Here is a 16,639-nt window from a genome sequence, read left to right as displayed (position 1 = left end):
GCCAAAATGCATCACACAATCAAGACTGAGGCAGGTATGATTTTGTATCTCTATAATGATGTCAAACCCCCACCTACCAAAAAAAAAGATCCATGCATTAGTTCACTTAATGCACTTTTCAACCACAGGTATCTGCATTACTGCAATTAACAGATCATGATATTGAAAGACGTCAAAAGTTCTCTGTTTACCTGAACCTCTCCTGTCCTGCGGTGTCCCAGATCTGAAGTTTGATCCTTTTGCCTGGCTCGATCTCCACCAGACGGGAGAAGAAGTCCACACCCACAGTCGGGTCTGACACTTGGGCAAAGCGTCCCTCAGTGAACCTCCTGATCAGACACGACTTCCCCACAGTGGAGTCTCCAATGACAATAAGGCGGAACTGATAAAGCCATATCGTCTCCATGTTTTAAGAAATTCAATCTGTAAAAGTATTCATGTTGATATCAGGGCCTAATATACCTTTAAACATCATGTCATGCAAACACGACAACTGATAAATTGTTTGGTAGTTATAGTGAAGAAGAACAGCCAGGCCTAGAAGTTAGGGGTTTCATATTTTTGTCTTTAAAAAAATCAAACAATTAATTTAACTTTATCAAAATGGATTTTATTACCTCATTTTGATCAACTAGTCCATACATTTTTTTCAGGATTTATTCATTTTTGTCAGTGTTTTTTAACATTTAAATCAAAGCTTCTCTATTTTAAATAAATTAGTAATCACTTAAAAACCTGATCAGCTTTGATTAAACATGTTAGAACGCTTCTAAACTCAGTCGAAACAACAGCTGTGGACATCCTTCCTCTTTACAAAGAGGGGAAGTGTTTGAATAGATGTAAAATAAACAAAAATGTGCACCTAACCTGCAGACTGTGCAGACCACATGGATAATTGATGGACTTTATGAGGAGACAGTAATGGGCTCAAATCATCTCAGCAGATGGGGTCCATGTGATTTACAGTTGGGTGATCTAATTTTGGGGGGAGGGAGGGAGAAGGGGGAGGCCACTCCTCTCCAACTCAATAAACATTGGCGTAGTCAGCCCCCATGTGGATTACACACTGGTTGTTATTCAGCAGTAAAACAATGAGACCCTGAAGTTAGCTAGAAAAAAATGGGTCATAGCAAAGCTAGATGCTAAACACGACTGCGAATTTATAGAGACTGAAACTTTGACAGAAATCGTCTTAAAAAGGCATCAAAGATTTTATAAAATAATTATATGTTGAAACACGAGGCCTAATACACTTAGCATTAAGCCACTGAGGTATCATTTACTGTGATAGTTAGCACACAACAACACGTTACTGAAACACCTCAACGAGGACTTACCTTTGAGTAAAGAGCTCAGAACCTCCGAAAAACAAACACCATGTCGATGGTTATGCTCTTAAAATGATTTAACAGACTAGCATTGATTGCAGCAGTGCTAACAGAAAGATCCTGCCTTACTGAGGCCTTATAAGGTCCCCATCGAGCTATTTTCTTTAATTTTTAAAGATTTTACCAGTCTGTTTTCGGTTCAAATAATTGAGTTAAAATAATTCAAGCAACACAGTTAGCATATCAGTAAAGACCCACGGATGAAATGGCAGCAGAGACAGCAGCATCAAGCACACATCTCCTCCTCGCCCTCATCAGCACCATTACCGTAACTGTGCGAGCAAACGCGCAATCTCAGTCCGCTGAACCGAGTGATCCTTTATGGAGATGGGACAAAGTTCCAGAAGGACAAGCCCCACTGCAGCCCTCCACCCATCGAGATTATTGCAGAGTGGCTAAAAGTCTCTTTTCAGTGCAAAAGGCATGATAGCTCATTTGGACTTTATTTGAAGTATTTTGAAAACTTAACTAGTCTTGCAGTCTTTTTATTTTTTACATCCCTTTAATTGTATTGTTCCTCTCTCTTTGGCAGTTATTGGTGATTTTGTTGAGGCACCGTGCTCTGTCCATCTGTTTTTTAAGATGTTATATAAAAAGATACACTGACACTTGATTACCATAATTATTGTCAAGTAATTAAACTATACTTTAACTAAGAAAATTAAATTCCTCCTCAACATGTCCTATAAATGAACATAATTTAGGTCTATTTGTAAATTTAAAAGCCTCTAACACTGTGAATGAATGAGTAAGCTACTTTATTACAGCAGCTACTGCTGCTGATGGGCCTTTATATTTGGACTACAATGTAATTTGAATGTTGGGCTGTCCTGTCAAAGCTGAATAGTGGTATTGATAATGACACGTCAGCAAAGGTCCGAAGTCCGCTTTAGAAATTCACGGCATACCGTGAAGCTTATTTTGACGAGGAGCACGTGAACGCATCAGTTCACAAACGTGGTACTGGAGTTTTCAGAGAGGTGCAGTCTGTCGTGGAGTAAACGGACTCCGGCTGCCAGATGTGATTAAACGGGCGGACTATCAGGATGTGGGTCGCATTTTTATAAATCTAGGTGATCTTGGGCCAGTCTGTTTTTTTCTGACTTCACTGGACAGGAAAACATATCTTAACGATCTCATTTTGCCCTGACAATGGTTTGGTTTTAGCTAGTTTAATTTTTTTTTTTTTACGCGTAGATCTTTCATTAAGTGTATTTAAGTCTATAGAGGGAGCCTTTTTTTATTGCAGAGCTGCAGCCATGCAGCAGGAGCTGTTGTTTAAAGTCCTGGTCATCGGGGATTTGGGAGTGGGGAAAACGTCCATCATTAAGCGGTACGTGCATCACATCTTCTCCCAACACTACAGAGCCACCATCGGGGTGGACTTCGCCCTCAAGGTGCTTCAATGGGACAATGACACTGTGGTCCGTCTTCAGCTGTGGGACATAGCAGGTCTGTTAAAACTCAATCTGATCCTGTTTAAATACGCATCAGTCTGGTTTTAAGAAGCAGATTCGTACAGAGATTTATTGGTCGTGTTTGAAAAACTAACCCTTTTGTTTGATCTTCAGCTGCTGTGAAAACCAAGTTCTTGAGCTCCTTCTTAAATTAAGCTCTTGAAATTAATCTGATTGCAGTTTAAGGAGTTTAGGCGATTTCAAACATTATTTTGAATTTGTCATGTAAAGTTATGAATCTCATCTCAAACAAACTGTTGTTTTTCTTAATTTTCAGATAATTGAAATCAGGCTACATGAACTGGTTTCTGATCAATCAAACTATAAGCATACACTGGGGTGTTGGGGAAAAAAACGTTAGAAATCCTAACTGACTGCTACACAAATCTAGAAAACTACAAATGTGCAATAAAAGTTAAAACAAACACTGATTTTAGGGAAAAATAAAGGTTTTTTTTCAGTTACTGATGTGAATGTAGATGTTGGATACCCGGGTCCCTCCCTGTCATTTGAAGCCTGGTTGAGGAATGTGGATCTTGTGCCTGGCTGTGACTCAAGTGATCCCATGCTCATAATATAAGTCACATGATGGAAGTTACTACAAGATAAACACACATGCACACACAGTTTCACTCCCTATATATAGGATATGTCACTAATGAACCATGATGTGAGCTGATTTCATTTCACAGTTTTAAAAGATGTCCATTTATAAAATACTGTGTGTGTGTGTGTGTGTGTGTGTGTGTGTGTATGTCTGATGAATGCCCATGCGTCCCAGGACAGGAGAGGTATGGGAACATGACTCGTGTTTATTATCGTGAGGCGGTGGGGGCGCTGATGGTGTTCGATGTGACGAGGGCCTCAACCTTTGACGCTGTGCTGAAGTGGAAGGACGACTTAGACTCCAAGGTGAGATGTCTTAAGTCAACTTTCTGTGGTCATCCCTTAAAAATAGAAGTTCTAATTTTCTTGAGCACTCTTAGACATTTTTGACAATTCTTACAATAAAATAGAAAGTTTAATACCTGTTAAACAGCTTGTTAACCCCTTAAAAACCCGAGGGCCCACCAGTGGGATGACAGTTTAAAAAAAAACCAATTTAATTAATTACAAAATTTCTGTTCATTAGTATACTGCATGCCATACACCAACAGAAAGCTATGATTTATTCATAAACCACCACAGAACCCATATTTAATGCATTTGTCAGACTAAAAAAAGAGCATACAATAAAAGTGACACAACATGCCTTTAGAAGCTTTACTGTAGAGCTGTTGACTGGTTTTGTATAAGTTCAAATGTGCTATCGTTGTTTGTTTAATTATGTATTTTTTCCAGGCAATATTGACCATTTGCTAAGCCCCCTCCCTTAAACAGTCACTGTTCAATCCTTCATCAGCAGTTGTACCCACGCACAAGAGGCCTGACAAGCTTTTAGCAGAGGCTAGTATGCTGAAGCGATGAGCTTACAGGATCTTCAAATATGACAGCTGATACTCCAAATGCACAGAGTAGGGTGTTGAATTATAGAGTGGTGCAGGAGTGAGTCCTAAAATGCGGAAGTTAGTTAGCATTTTAGCGTGTTTGGTTCCCCTGTCTGAAAGTCTATGGGATTTTTTGTTTTAGGTTAAATGCTGGAAATAAGGTCTGTGGTGAACACAAGCTCAAAAGATTTTGACTTTTTATCCTACGACATAAAATACATCTGAAAAGTACCCCACTTTTGAATTGTATATCTTCACCTGTCTTAATAAAGACGATTGCTAAAGGACAGCTAACTAGGACTACAGTGTTTGTTGGGACCATATACATCACCACCCCTGAGCCTGCCGCTTATTCATATCCTCAGGTGATGACGCTAAATTTGGTTGACCATGTTGTAGTTCAATCAAGTAGGACATTCACTTTTTAATTTTGTCTGTTATATTTACAAACCAAATCTGATGCTTAAGTTATCTATGAAGATTATCTGTAATAATGAAACATGTAAGTTTCATAAACTTTTATTGGAAAAACCCAATGAAAAATTCCATAGGCTTGCCGCTGGGGGAACCCATGCGACGCCAACTTCCAGGTTTTGCCTGCAAAATTACGTCATGACTGCACCGTTCTACTAGCATTGCCATTTAGCAAGATGTCTGCCAACCTCTGACCTTTAGATTGACACCTAATTTGACCAGTGGGGGCTTTCCCTACTCTATCTAGAGCCTACAACAGCCAGCGAGGGCCTGGATTGAAAGGAGGTGCCCACCTCTCTTGTGATGTCAACAGCCCGTCCACATGATGACTGGCATGCGGCCAGTAACATGAAAATTTGTGAATAATGTCTCTAGCAATGTAAATATGAGTGAAGCATGATAAGTAAATGTAGAAATCATATTTCTATTTCCCAATCCATAACTTAAGGTTTTTGGCTCCATATTTATGCACGTGTCTCTATTTTTGTGCCAGTAATACTGAGATTGATTTTGGATTATGGACAGGATTCATCTTAGTGTCTCCTTTTCATAAAGCCAGAGATGACCCCTGTTTGATGAAGCATTCAGGTTAGCAAACTTTTTGATTTAAGGGTTTGAAAACAGCTGGACTTTTCCCTAGAAAAGTAGGTGCAAAATACTCATTTTCTTTTGTACAGTTTTGAATCTGAACTACTGTAGGTAAGGCTTCATACTTTGGTCCAGTTGAATGTTCCAGCTAAACCCCCCCAGTTAAAGTCATCTATTTCATAAAAGAAATTCAGATGGGTTAAAAAAGAAGCTTCATTCAACACAGCATTCATGATTTTAGCCATTGATTATGCCATTTCTGGAATCTCAAACTGTAACAGAGTTAATGTGTAAATGTTAAAAACATTAATGTTATCTTTTCTCCACTCTCAACCTCCATACATTACCCTTTAAAAAATGAAGACCCGAGCAGCCACAACTTTGATGATACCAACATTTTTATACCAACAATATTTTTCTCCTCAGGTGACCCTGAACCACGGGAGACCAGTTCCAGCTGTACTCTTGGCAAATAAGTCAGACCAGTTGGCTTACCAGACACCCAAACTAGACAATTTCTGCAGGGAAAATGGCTTTGCTGGCTGGTTTGAGACCTCTGCAAAGGTATGAGAGCACAGACATGGGATAGAAAATCACTGCAGCAGGTCAAAAGAGTGAAGATAACGTGAAGTGACCTAATTATTATCACTTTGAGTTTACGCTTTCAGCATGTGAAGCCTCTGTAGAACCTTTTCAAGATTTACAATTCAAACTGTTAAATCATCTAACCTGGGGTCTGTGAAAACCATAGACTGTATATTAAAATGGACAGAGTGACTGCCATCTGGGAGTGAAGCCATATTATTTAGAGCTCCCCGGTTGTGCAGTGGTAACTGGAAAAGTGGATATACTCTTAATGTATACTCCACATTTTTTAAGAGGCCCATCCAGCAGAGGATAACCGCTCTGTGTCATAAACAAAGACATATGAGATCCTCTTGCATAAAGGAAAAAACTGCACTGTGACTGCACCTGTAGTTTTGAGTTTCATTTCTCTCCTGCTGAAGTGTATCGAGCTGCTACTGACAACACCACATCTCCTGGTGTAGGCATTCATAATTAAAGCTCTCAACAGAAATAACTACAATGAACTTGTATTGCAAATAACTTATTAAAATAACATGTTTTACCTTAAATGCTGCAAAAATCCATGGTCCACAGACAGACAGCTGATAATGCATTTTGATTTTACTTTTCCCTCATTTTTGCCGTGTTTGGGGTAATGTGTTGGAAAGAATTGTGCTAGTGTAATCAGGTTACTTTATTGTTACCTTTGCCATCCTAGTAGAGAGGATTTAGAAGTAAAGTAAAAAATGAGTGGGTATATTCTGTATAGCTGTGTACACCCTGCACTACACCACTGCAGCTCCCCAGGTAGACTGGCTGCAGTGTCTATTAGGACTTTTCCATTACATGGCACGGCTCAGCTTGATTCGGCACGCAGCCCAACGCAGCAAGGGGTTTGTTTTTCCACCACAGCCGAGCTACCCATTTGAGGGCGCGTCTAGAGCTGATGACCCAGTGTTTTGAGCCCTCCTCGATCTCTCTACGATAGTCTAGTCTGAATGACTTTACATCGTTTAAAAGCAAAAATCAAACTGTAGACCGACAGCACTGTAAGCTGCTCTTTTTACTTTCTCTCCCTCTTTCTCTATCCCCCTCTCTGTCTCTCTCTCTCTATCCACGTTTTGTAAACAAACAATAATTCACGCTCATCATCAAAAGGAGAGGATTTTCCTGCATAATAGTTAAGGAGCAGTCTCCTTATTATTGATTTGTGGGTCTCTAAAGAGCAGAAAATGAACGGAATCGTATTTTTGGATTGGGCGGTGAGAACGACATGCTCTGTCATGGGCGAAATGTTTCAAAAGTCTCCAGCAAATCTCAAGATTTGGCCTTGTGTCATAAATGTTTAGGCTAAGTCATACAGTGAACACTGACACCGCTGTAACAGAGTTACAAAGTCAGTGAAATATCCAAATATGAAAATGTCTGCTCCAAACCAACACAAGAATCTGTTCTGTTTGATGGTGTTTATGTATAAGTTAGAAATGTGCTTCAGTGAGATGAAGAGGTGGACTTGCCACCAAGCAGCTCCATTTGGCACCATATTGTATCACCAGTACACTATGTCAACGCCTCTCACAAGGCTATTTTGGCTTCATTTTGTACATAGAAAAAAGATGGAGATAACACATTTCTATTAATATTTAGTCATTGGTGATAAACATCAGCTCAACCCCTGTCTGACATGGGCAATTTCAAGTAAGCCTCCCCTCCCTCCAAGCCAACTTTCCTCTGATTGGCCAATGTGGAGAGCCTGTTGCTATAGCAAAAGGACCCTATAAAAAGTTCAACAACCTATAACGCTATACAATCTCCAAGATAAAGAGAACTATGTTAGCTTGGTGTTTAGAGCAACCTAAAGACAAAGCTCTGAACACTGAAGGATCATTCAGACAGATATTTACTCAGCCATATGAACATTTGCCAACATTTGTTATAAATATCCAACACTGTAACAACAAATTCACTTCTAAATTATTGTACACCATGCCATCCCCTCCTTGTATTGAGTTGGTAGTGATTTATCACTCTCATAAACTGATTTGTGAAGTATTTTTTCACTGTGGAGTCATGGGCCTGGACTCTGAGGTTTAACGTTTAGAGTTTAATTAGATAAACTTATTAGCCAGAGACACTGCAACAACTTGGATCCAGCAAACATGGTTGCTACTTAATTTCACTGTGCAAATTATAGTTGCTTACTCTGTTATTGTTTTTTACAGGCTAAACTCAAAGCTCAGAGCTTTCAGTACAAACAGTGGGAGCAAGTGTTATGCCTTTTTTTGTTACTGTGCACGTATGGAGGAATGTTTACAGGCTAGTGTGAAATAACCTTCTGTTTTTTTCCTCTCAGTCAGACTTCATCTAATGAGTTACACACCCGGGTGAGGCTCAGACTGGTCAGACAGATCCGGACAGAAATAACAGTGTGTGACATCCTGTAGTGTAGTGTAGTGGCATAAATAAAAGATTATAAATGTAGTTGAAATCAGTGTTAATTTTGGCAGTTATTTTTAATGTTAGTCTTAGACTTTAGATTAAATGTCTTTCAGTTTTAGTCACATTTTAGTAATTTCTACCATTTTTAGTTTTAGTCTAGTTTTAGTCAACGATAACTCCAAAACAATTTAGTCTATTTTTGGTCCAAGCATTTGTTTTCTTGCCTAAATCTGGTACCAAATCATGGCAGTGTGTTCTATGCACTGCCAAACCTGGGGTCCCTGCTTTCTACTGCTGAGAGGCAGAATAGCTACAGATGCATTGGTTTTTGACAGATTTACCCACAGTGGAGAAATATCACAGATTTTGAATGTCAGACGAAAACTACATTACATTTTAATCTAGTTTTAGTCTCCTTGATGAAAACCAAATTTACTTTTTGCCAGCTTTAGTCATCACAGATCTATTTTTGTTAGTCTAGTTTTTGTCATCGAAAAAAAGGCTATCAACAAACATTTTCAGTCATAGTTTCAGTCAACGACATTAACACTGGTTGAAATCACACTTTTTGTGTACAATAGTCTAAGTGATCAGAAACTCAGTAGATATAGTATAGAACAGTGGTTCTCAACTGGTCTATCCTCAGGACCCACCAGTCTCTCTTATGACCAGTTGCAACACAAATTTTCCCCAAAAATTCTACAACACATGCTTGGTTCATTGAATGTGTTGCAATTTGGAGTTCTGTGGACCAAAATACATGATAGGAAAAATAGAGGGGACAAAACTGACACTTTTTTTATCCTCTTTTCCCATCATTATGTGTACCTGGTTGCCAATTTTGCAGCAATCTTAAGAAATTACTTCATTATCATGAAAAAGGAGCTTTATTAAATGCAAGAAAAGGAAATAAATGAGTTGAAATACTGACCAAACATTTAAATTAAACCAATTTCACAGTAAAACAGGGTAAAATACAAAGTATCGATGCATTTCCACAAAGGACTTCAGGACTTTTTTACAGACACCTATTCACGACCCACTGAAAACTGCTCCGCAACCTACTTTTGGGTCCTGACCCACCAGTTGAGAACCACTTGTACAGAATATGGTTTGTTTGTTGGTTTTTTTTTTTTCAGATCTGTTTACCTGGCTCGTATTTACATAAATATAGATGGTAAAGAGGCAGGAATGGGAAAATGGTTCACCGACAGATAAAACAGCAAGATTACAAAACAGTAAAAAATAAATAAATGGACAGTCCTAAATAAGGATGCACAAAATTTGATTTTTGCTGACATCTCATGCTAATATATGTTAAACTTTACGATTTCATTTTAGCTGACACCGATATGTAAATGCAGTTAAGACCGAAAACTTAAGTCATCAAAACATAGTTTAAAACTGGAGCAACAAGATGAAAAGACAGAAAAAAGGCAGTAAAATTGTAAAATAAAGATACTATATATATAACATTATAAAATATAAAATTATGTAACTCAATTTAATTTATTTTGTAATTAGAAACTGACTTTGTTGAGTCAGTTTGTTGACTTCTTCTCTAATTGTGCTTCTGTAACACTATGTTCAAATAACAGGCACAAATGTATGTGGTTTTATTTCAAAAGTAGAGTAGGGATCTTGGTTGTTATATTGTATTCAAACGTGTGTGGTTGTCATTACACTTAGATACTTTTTTGATAGTGCATGTTTTAAAATGTTACAATCGCTGTTGTTTTAATCACCAAACATAAAAACACCAAAACTTTGATAAAACTACAGCGTTTTCAAAAAAACAGCGGTAAAGGATACAAAATTGAAAATAAACCTCTGCACACTTTCTAAATTACACAAATGTATTGGCTTAGTTTTGTATTAATATGTTTGTGCATTTTAACAAGTGTGCATGAGTTTGCCAGAATTATTTACAAATTTACGACAGGAAATTTTTCAATATTGGTTGCCAGGATCTCTATTACTTTTGAGTTTTCTTAGAATCAAAATTAAGCAAAACTTCTGGTATTAAAGACAACCCTACTCTTCCAGCATATGGCTGAGGATGAGAGTCGATCCATGGGAGCATCTCAGTGCAGCTGCTCCAATCAGCAGTGTTTGGAGCATCCTCAGTTTGTTATGTGCTTCAGAAGGCATGTTCATCCTAGTTTAGCTTTTGATGATGATGCCACTTGATATTAGTTATGAGATTTAAACGAAAGGGACCTTCAGGGTCAGTGCATTTAGTCTTTAGGGGACCATACATTTCTGTTAAAAATCAAAATCAAAAAAGTTGCACTATGTCTTAATGTTTTGCATTATTGTAGTCCAAACCTCAGTATTAATCAAACTCAACATTAAAGAGGACATATTATGCAAAAATCACTTTATCAGGGCTTTTCTAACAAAAATATGTGCCCCTCAAGTACCATAACCCCCCCAACACACACACACACACACACACACACACACGCACACACACACATACACCTTTCAGAAAATGTGTACTGTAACAAGCCATTCTCAGATTTTCCCCTCATGATGTCATATGGGGAGTTAGCCCCACCCCCAGGTTAGGTTGGCCCTTCCCGCTTCGAAGAAAGTTTCGCCCTCCTCTCCCAATCTTCCTCTCAGCTGGCAGCTGAGAGGAAGATCAAGAGAGCCATATCATTTAAGCCACATCCATTTCTGGAGAGGGGTGTGGTCAGGGGCAGAGTCAGACAGCTCAGTAACATTTAAAGCTGCGGACACAGAAACAGCCGGTTCTGAGCAAAGTTTAAGTGGAGGGGTTTCCAATACTGGAGTGTTTTTTCAGCAACAAACTTCACAGGCATATTTTGGGGACCTTTGAGACCAATATAAATGTGTCATAAAAGGGTTAAACATGTCCCCTTTAACTCTACTTCAGAAGTGATTGTTTTTTCTTTATATGTCAACTCATTCTCTGTCCCCAGGAAAACAAAAACATAGAGGAGGCAGTGTGTTGCCTAGTGGAGCACATCCTGAACAACGAAGAGACCCCGGTTGTAGTAGAGCGAGACCCCGGCTCTCTTGTCCTGTCCGGCTACTCAAGCACCAGGAAGGATCATTTCAACTGCTCATCATGTGTGAAATGGTGACTCCCGACTAATCACAGAAAACCAGGAAGTGAACATCTGCATTGCAACAGCCAAAGACACAAGTTTGACTCAGGGACAATTTGTAAAAATGCATTTGTTTTTGCTCAGTGCTAGTAGAGTTTAGAAACAAACTGTTGAGGGTTTTTCAACTTTAAATATTTATATTTTAATGAAAGGTTTACATTTGAATTCAAGGCTTCTGTCAGGAGCTTTTAATTGGTTATGAAACAAACTGAAATAAACACTGAAACCTCTGTATCCCCCACATAGTAAATGAGACGGTCAGTGACAAATTTAACTCTTATAAAGGCATATTTCATCCTGACAAACTACATTTTCCAGAGCTGAACAACAACTTCCGGAACACCTGGAGTGACTGAGCCATCACTCAAAAACTCGTTGACCAATAGGGATACGCCCCAGAAAAGCCCGCTTACATGTGACATTTGTGTCAGAACTGAGACCAAAAACTCAAGAAACACAAACAAAGGATAAGGCAGCGCAAACGCAAAACTGAAAAGCGAGAGCAAAAGTCTGATCACTGAGAGAGAAAAACAGGAACTGTAAACAAAAAGATAGATGTTCAAAATTCAAAGACTAATAATTTGGTTGCTATTGTAAATTTGTTCTCTTGATGTGAAGATTGTTTTGCTTGGATCACATTTTTTTGTTCTCAATGCTAATGTTTGTTTGATACTGAAAAAGTTTTGTTTGAATCTTTTTGACACAAATCTCATTCCATACACAATCAACTCACTCCAAAAGCACCTCACAGGAGCTTAAATAAATATGAACATACTTTAAACCCTAGAAACTGTACAGTCTTTTTAAAAGATCTTTACAGAAAATATTTATGCAAACATATTTAATTTAAAATGTGAAATGTAATACATTTATCTTGAATACATAGACTCTTCATATCTAATATATATCATTTTCGTAACTCTTGCTTTGAACATGTTTGTTGTTGTGCCTCAGATTTATTATAAAGACAAATCCTGACACTTTGGCACTTTTGTTTGAAGGATGTACACACAGACAAAACAAATGATGCCCACCTAATTAACCTGGCACACCAGATAGATTTGTTTCACACATCCATCTGGTAAACTTCTCAAAGACAGCATTTGGGAAAGGGCTGAGCCTTTGAAAAAAAACCTGGAGGGTGACTGGATGAACATTCTGTCTGTCACATCTTCACGGGCCAATCAGAGCAACAAAACACATGATGTAGCCGCTACTGAGCTGCGCACCTACCGAAGGAGTAAACTCCATAGAGAACTGCATAACGCAAACCATGGCAACTGTAGACGTGTAAGTACACGACTTTTGTCGTTTTTGAAAAGAAAACAACTCACTGCTGTTCTTTGTTCTTCTTTAAATGAAGAAATGTCGTCAAGTTCTCACAAAACTGGTGCTTTAGCAGTCCCCATGCTACTGTCTTCCGCCATAATACACCGCCCTCTACTCGCTGCTTTCACGTCATGACTCTGCCACACCTGAAAGTACTGCCCCTTGACGCTGATTGGTCCTGTCACTTTCTAATTGGGCCCAAACGTTTCAGACTGGAGCTTTGCAAGATGGATTCGCCAGTGAGAAACATGGAAACAGGCGTATCAATCTGCTTTGCAAGTTTACTACCTAATACTAACCAGTATTAACTTACTACATACATTACCGTTAGCAAGAAAATGCCTGAATGCTAGCATTACCATTCCACTGTGTTGTAGGCAACAGTAGTGATATCATTCAGACTGTAAAACTAAAAACTAAAGTCTAAACAGAAAGTTATGCTTTGTAACGTCAAAATCAAGTCCAGTACTATAGGCGCACTCTTGATAGCCAATCCATACCATTCCCAAGCACGTTTGAGCCCCAAAGTCCTGTTTGTTTGACGAGTGTGAGTGCTCCAGATACCATGTTCAAGCATGTTGTACTTCCTTGGCCCTGGTGCGGTACAGTTGTTCATGCAAGAGCAAAAGCCAAGGTACACAATGGGTTCTTTGCAGACGATGTCACACGCAGAAGAGAACACTCCCTGGGGGGCAAGATTAGATTTCTACATAGAGAATCGCTACAAAAAAGGTCATGTTTTGAGCTTTTTATGACTATGCTAAGTGTTCAAAGTGCAAAACTAAAAACATTTTTAATTACTGAGCTACTTTGGTGTTACATAAGTTGTAAAATATTCAAGCATATGCCATTTAATGGCCTTATAACAGTAGGCTGAAAGTTGTGTTATCCTGCAACATTTCTCCACCTTATTTAGAACTGCCTGCATGATGAAAGATGAATCTATTTACAGTATGTGTAATGTTAAAGCGCAGCACGAGCAGGATGTATCATGTGTGTTAATAATTGGACCACTAGGATGTAAAGACATAATTTCACGCTGGATCATGAACTGATGAAGAGGAAAATCTGTTCTTGCATGCAATGAGAAAAACACACACGTCCTTTACAGTCAAAAATAAACATTAATGGTGTAGAGGTAATGGAGTAGAGTCAATTTAGTGGATATGTCCTGTAAATGGACAATTTAATGAGCTGAAAAAATCTTCAGTGTGTAACTGGGTGCTTAAACCTCTTTACAGCATCAGTGAATCTCCCTATACTGATCTTATACAAGCATCTGTCTCATCTGTATACAGTTATATAATATTTGCACTTTTGTTTAAGCGTATAATGGTTGTGCTACATTTAAAAGGCATGTTTCTTTCTTAAAATAAAGAACTTTTATAGCAACTTTAAAACACTGTACAGCTATTTATTCTACTATTACAAGGCACTATTGTAACCCTGAAATCATTTTCTTGCCGGTTAGAAACATGGCATGTGCTGCTCTTTTCAGTGCAGCGACAACCAAACCACTGCCTTTGTTAAGTCTGCCCCGAGTGTTATTTGAAATTCTATGTTTTCAAATTAGGCATCTGCTTCATATTTTCTTCAGTCCCTTTGATGTGTAATAGCCTGGCCTTGTAATGCAACACATTTGTAACCCCATTCTCTGTGGATCAGACTACATGCAATAAAAAAAAAAAAAGGTTAATTATGGATCTGTGAAGGCCTCCATGTTTTCAAAAACGCTCCTCATTCAGGATCTTTGCATGAACCAAATGATGTTTCATGTCCTCACAGCTTAAGCTGACCCTCACATGTGGACATTAGCCTCGATGGACACAATTTACAAATACGGTCACAGAGCTCACTGAATGGAGGATTTTAAGGTTAGTGTTTAAGTGAATAGCTAGAATTACTTGAATGTCTACCTGTTTACATCATCATAAAGTGAATTTCTTTATGTTTTGTTAGCCCTGGTTTGTAGTAAACCATGGTTAAATAGAGAGAGAATAGAGAAAGTTGTAGAGAAAATAGAGATTACTCAATCAGTTTATCCAGTTGAGGAGTGATTTAATGACAGGAAATTAGGTACAGTCAAGCCCGAAATTATTCATACCCCTGTCAAATTTTGACTTAAAATTACTTTTATTCAACCAGCAAGTTTTTCTTGATTGGAAGTGACATAGGTGTCTACCAAAAGATAATAAGACAATGTACAAGCGGCATCAATGTGGAAAAAAAATATTTCTCAGCTTTTATTTACATTTCAACAAAAAGTGGCATGTCCAAAATTATTCATACCCTTCTCAATAATCAATAGAAAAGCCTTTATTGGCTATTACAGCAATCAAACGCTTCCTATAATGCTGACCAGCTTTGATGAGCATTTGCAAAGGCCAAGCGGGCCTTTGTGTGCTTTATCTGGAGAAGTGGCGTCCTCCTTGGTCTGAGTCCATGGACCCCAGCAGTGTGCAATGTCCGTTGGACTGTCTGCCTTGAGACGTTGCTACCAGTAGAGCCCAGATTCACCAGGATGGCCTTGGTGGTGATCCTTGGATTCTTTTCACGTCACTCACTATCCTCCTGGCCAGCACAGGTGTCACTTTTGGCTTCCGACCACGTCCTCTGAGATTTTCCACAGTGTGGAACATCTTGTATTTTTTAATAATACTTTGCACTGTAGCCACTGGAACTTGAAAACATTTAGATATGGCCTTATAGCCCTTTCCTGACTTGTGAGCAGCCACAATGTGCAGTTGCAGGTCCTCAGTGAGCTCCTTTGTCTTAGCCATGACTGTTCACAAACCAACTGCAGAGAGCTGCTGTTTTTCACCTGTTGAGTTGATTTTAACAGCTGTTCCTAACGAATCAGGGTAATAAAGAGGCTTTAGAAAAGCTTGGACTATTTGGTATAGAACTTTGGATTTTCCCATAGACTTGCAACCGGTATGAATAATTTTGGACATGCCACTTTTTGTTGAAATGTAAATAAAAGCTGAGAAATATTTTTTTTCCACAATGATGCCTCTTCTACATTGTCTTATCTTTTGGGAGAAGCCTGTGTTATTTAAAAAAAAACAAAACAAAAAAAACAAAAAAACAAAACAAAACAAAAAAAAACTTGCTGGTTGGATAAAAGTAACTTTAAGTCAAAATTTGTCAGGGGTATGAATAATTTTGGGCTTGACTGTATATATTTTACTTTGAAGTCAAAAGAATAATTTTACTCTTAGACATTTTGTGGAGTATAGGAAATGGTAAAAAAGGACCAAAATTACTACCAATTACATTATAATACACGAGAGGCTATCACTAAGGGTCTGATTTTTCTTGGGTCAATCAAACAAAATCAGTTCTACAATCAATCAAAAAATCAATCAGTCTTTGTTTGTATCACAACAGATGTTATTTCAAGACACTTTACAAAGAGGACGGTCTAGACCGTACTCTGTGATCCATTATTACAAAGACCCAATGTTAATCACCATGAGCTCAGCACTATTAGTATCTTACGGAAGAGGATCAGGGCCACTGAAATTTTGAGACGCAATTTTTTTTTTTAACTCGTGAAAAAAGTTAGAATTCTGAGAAAAAAGTCAGAATGGATGGATGTAAGATTTGCTACATTTTCAGGCTATTAAACAAAGGTGTGCAAAAACCTATAACATGATTTTTGTGTCACAGAAACATTTGGATTACAGTTACCAGTCAACTTGGTCTCTCTTTAATCTGTAACAACGAATACTATGGGTGAGCGTTCAGTCTCACAGGACAAGGGTTTAACA

General features: G+C 38.3%; 2 protein-coding genes across 4 annotated transcripts in view; one reads left to right on the top strand and one right to left on the bottom strand.

The window, feature by feature from the left end:
* LOC121518561 (ras-related protein Rab-39B-like) overlaps positions 1–16,639 on the bottom strand; it is a 54,908-nt gene that overhangs the window by 3,227 nt on the left and 35,042 nt on the right. Inside the window, exons 1-2 of one of the 3 annotated variants that reach the window (XM_041800920.1) lie at positions 1,338–1,643; positions 192–423 (exon numbers count right to left, since the gene is read on the bottom strand). In XM_041800920.1, coding sequence (XP_041656854.1) covers positions 192–406 — 215 coding nt within the window. In that variant the 5' untranslated portion in view covers positions 407–423; positions 1,338–1,643. Of the gene's footprint in view, positions 1–191; positions 1,644–16,639 lie in introns of those variants that run through there. The other 2 variants (XM_041800918.1, XM_041800919.1) reach the window with 2 other exon arrangements.
* On the top strand, positions 2,196–11,513 carry rab38c (RAB38c, member of RAS oncogene family). The gene is made up of 4 exons (XM_041800921.1): positions 2,196–2,840; positions 3,627–3,757; positions 5,821–5,958; positions 11,349–11,513. Exons 1-4 carry the CDS (start codon positions 2,648–2,650, stop codon positions 11,511–11,513), a joined length of 627 nt encoding a protein of 208 aa, XP_041656855.1. The 5' UTR covers positions 2,196–2,647.

The sequence above is a fragment of the Cheilinus undulatus genome, linkage group 12 (genome assembly GCF_018320785.1).
Source record: "Cheilinus undulatus linkage group 12, ASM1832078v1, whole genome shotgun sequence".
NCBI classification, from domain to species: domain Eukaryota; kingdom Metazoa; phylum Chordata; class Actinopteri; order Labriformes; family Labridae; genus Cheilinus; species Cheilinus undulatus.
Note: the sequence above shows the minus strand (reverse complement) of the source record. Positions and strands in the feature narration are given on the sequence as shown.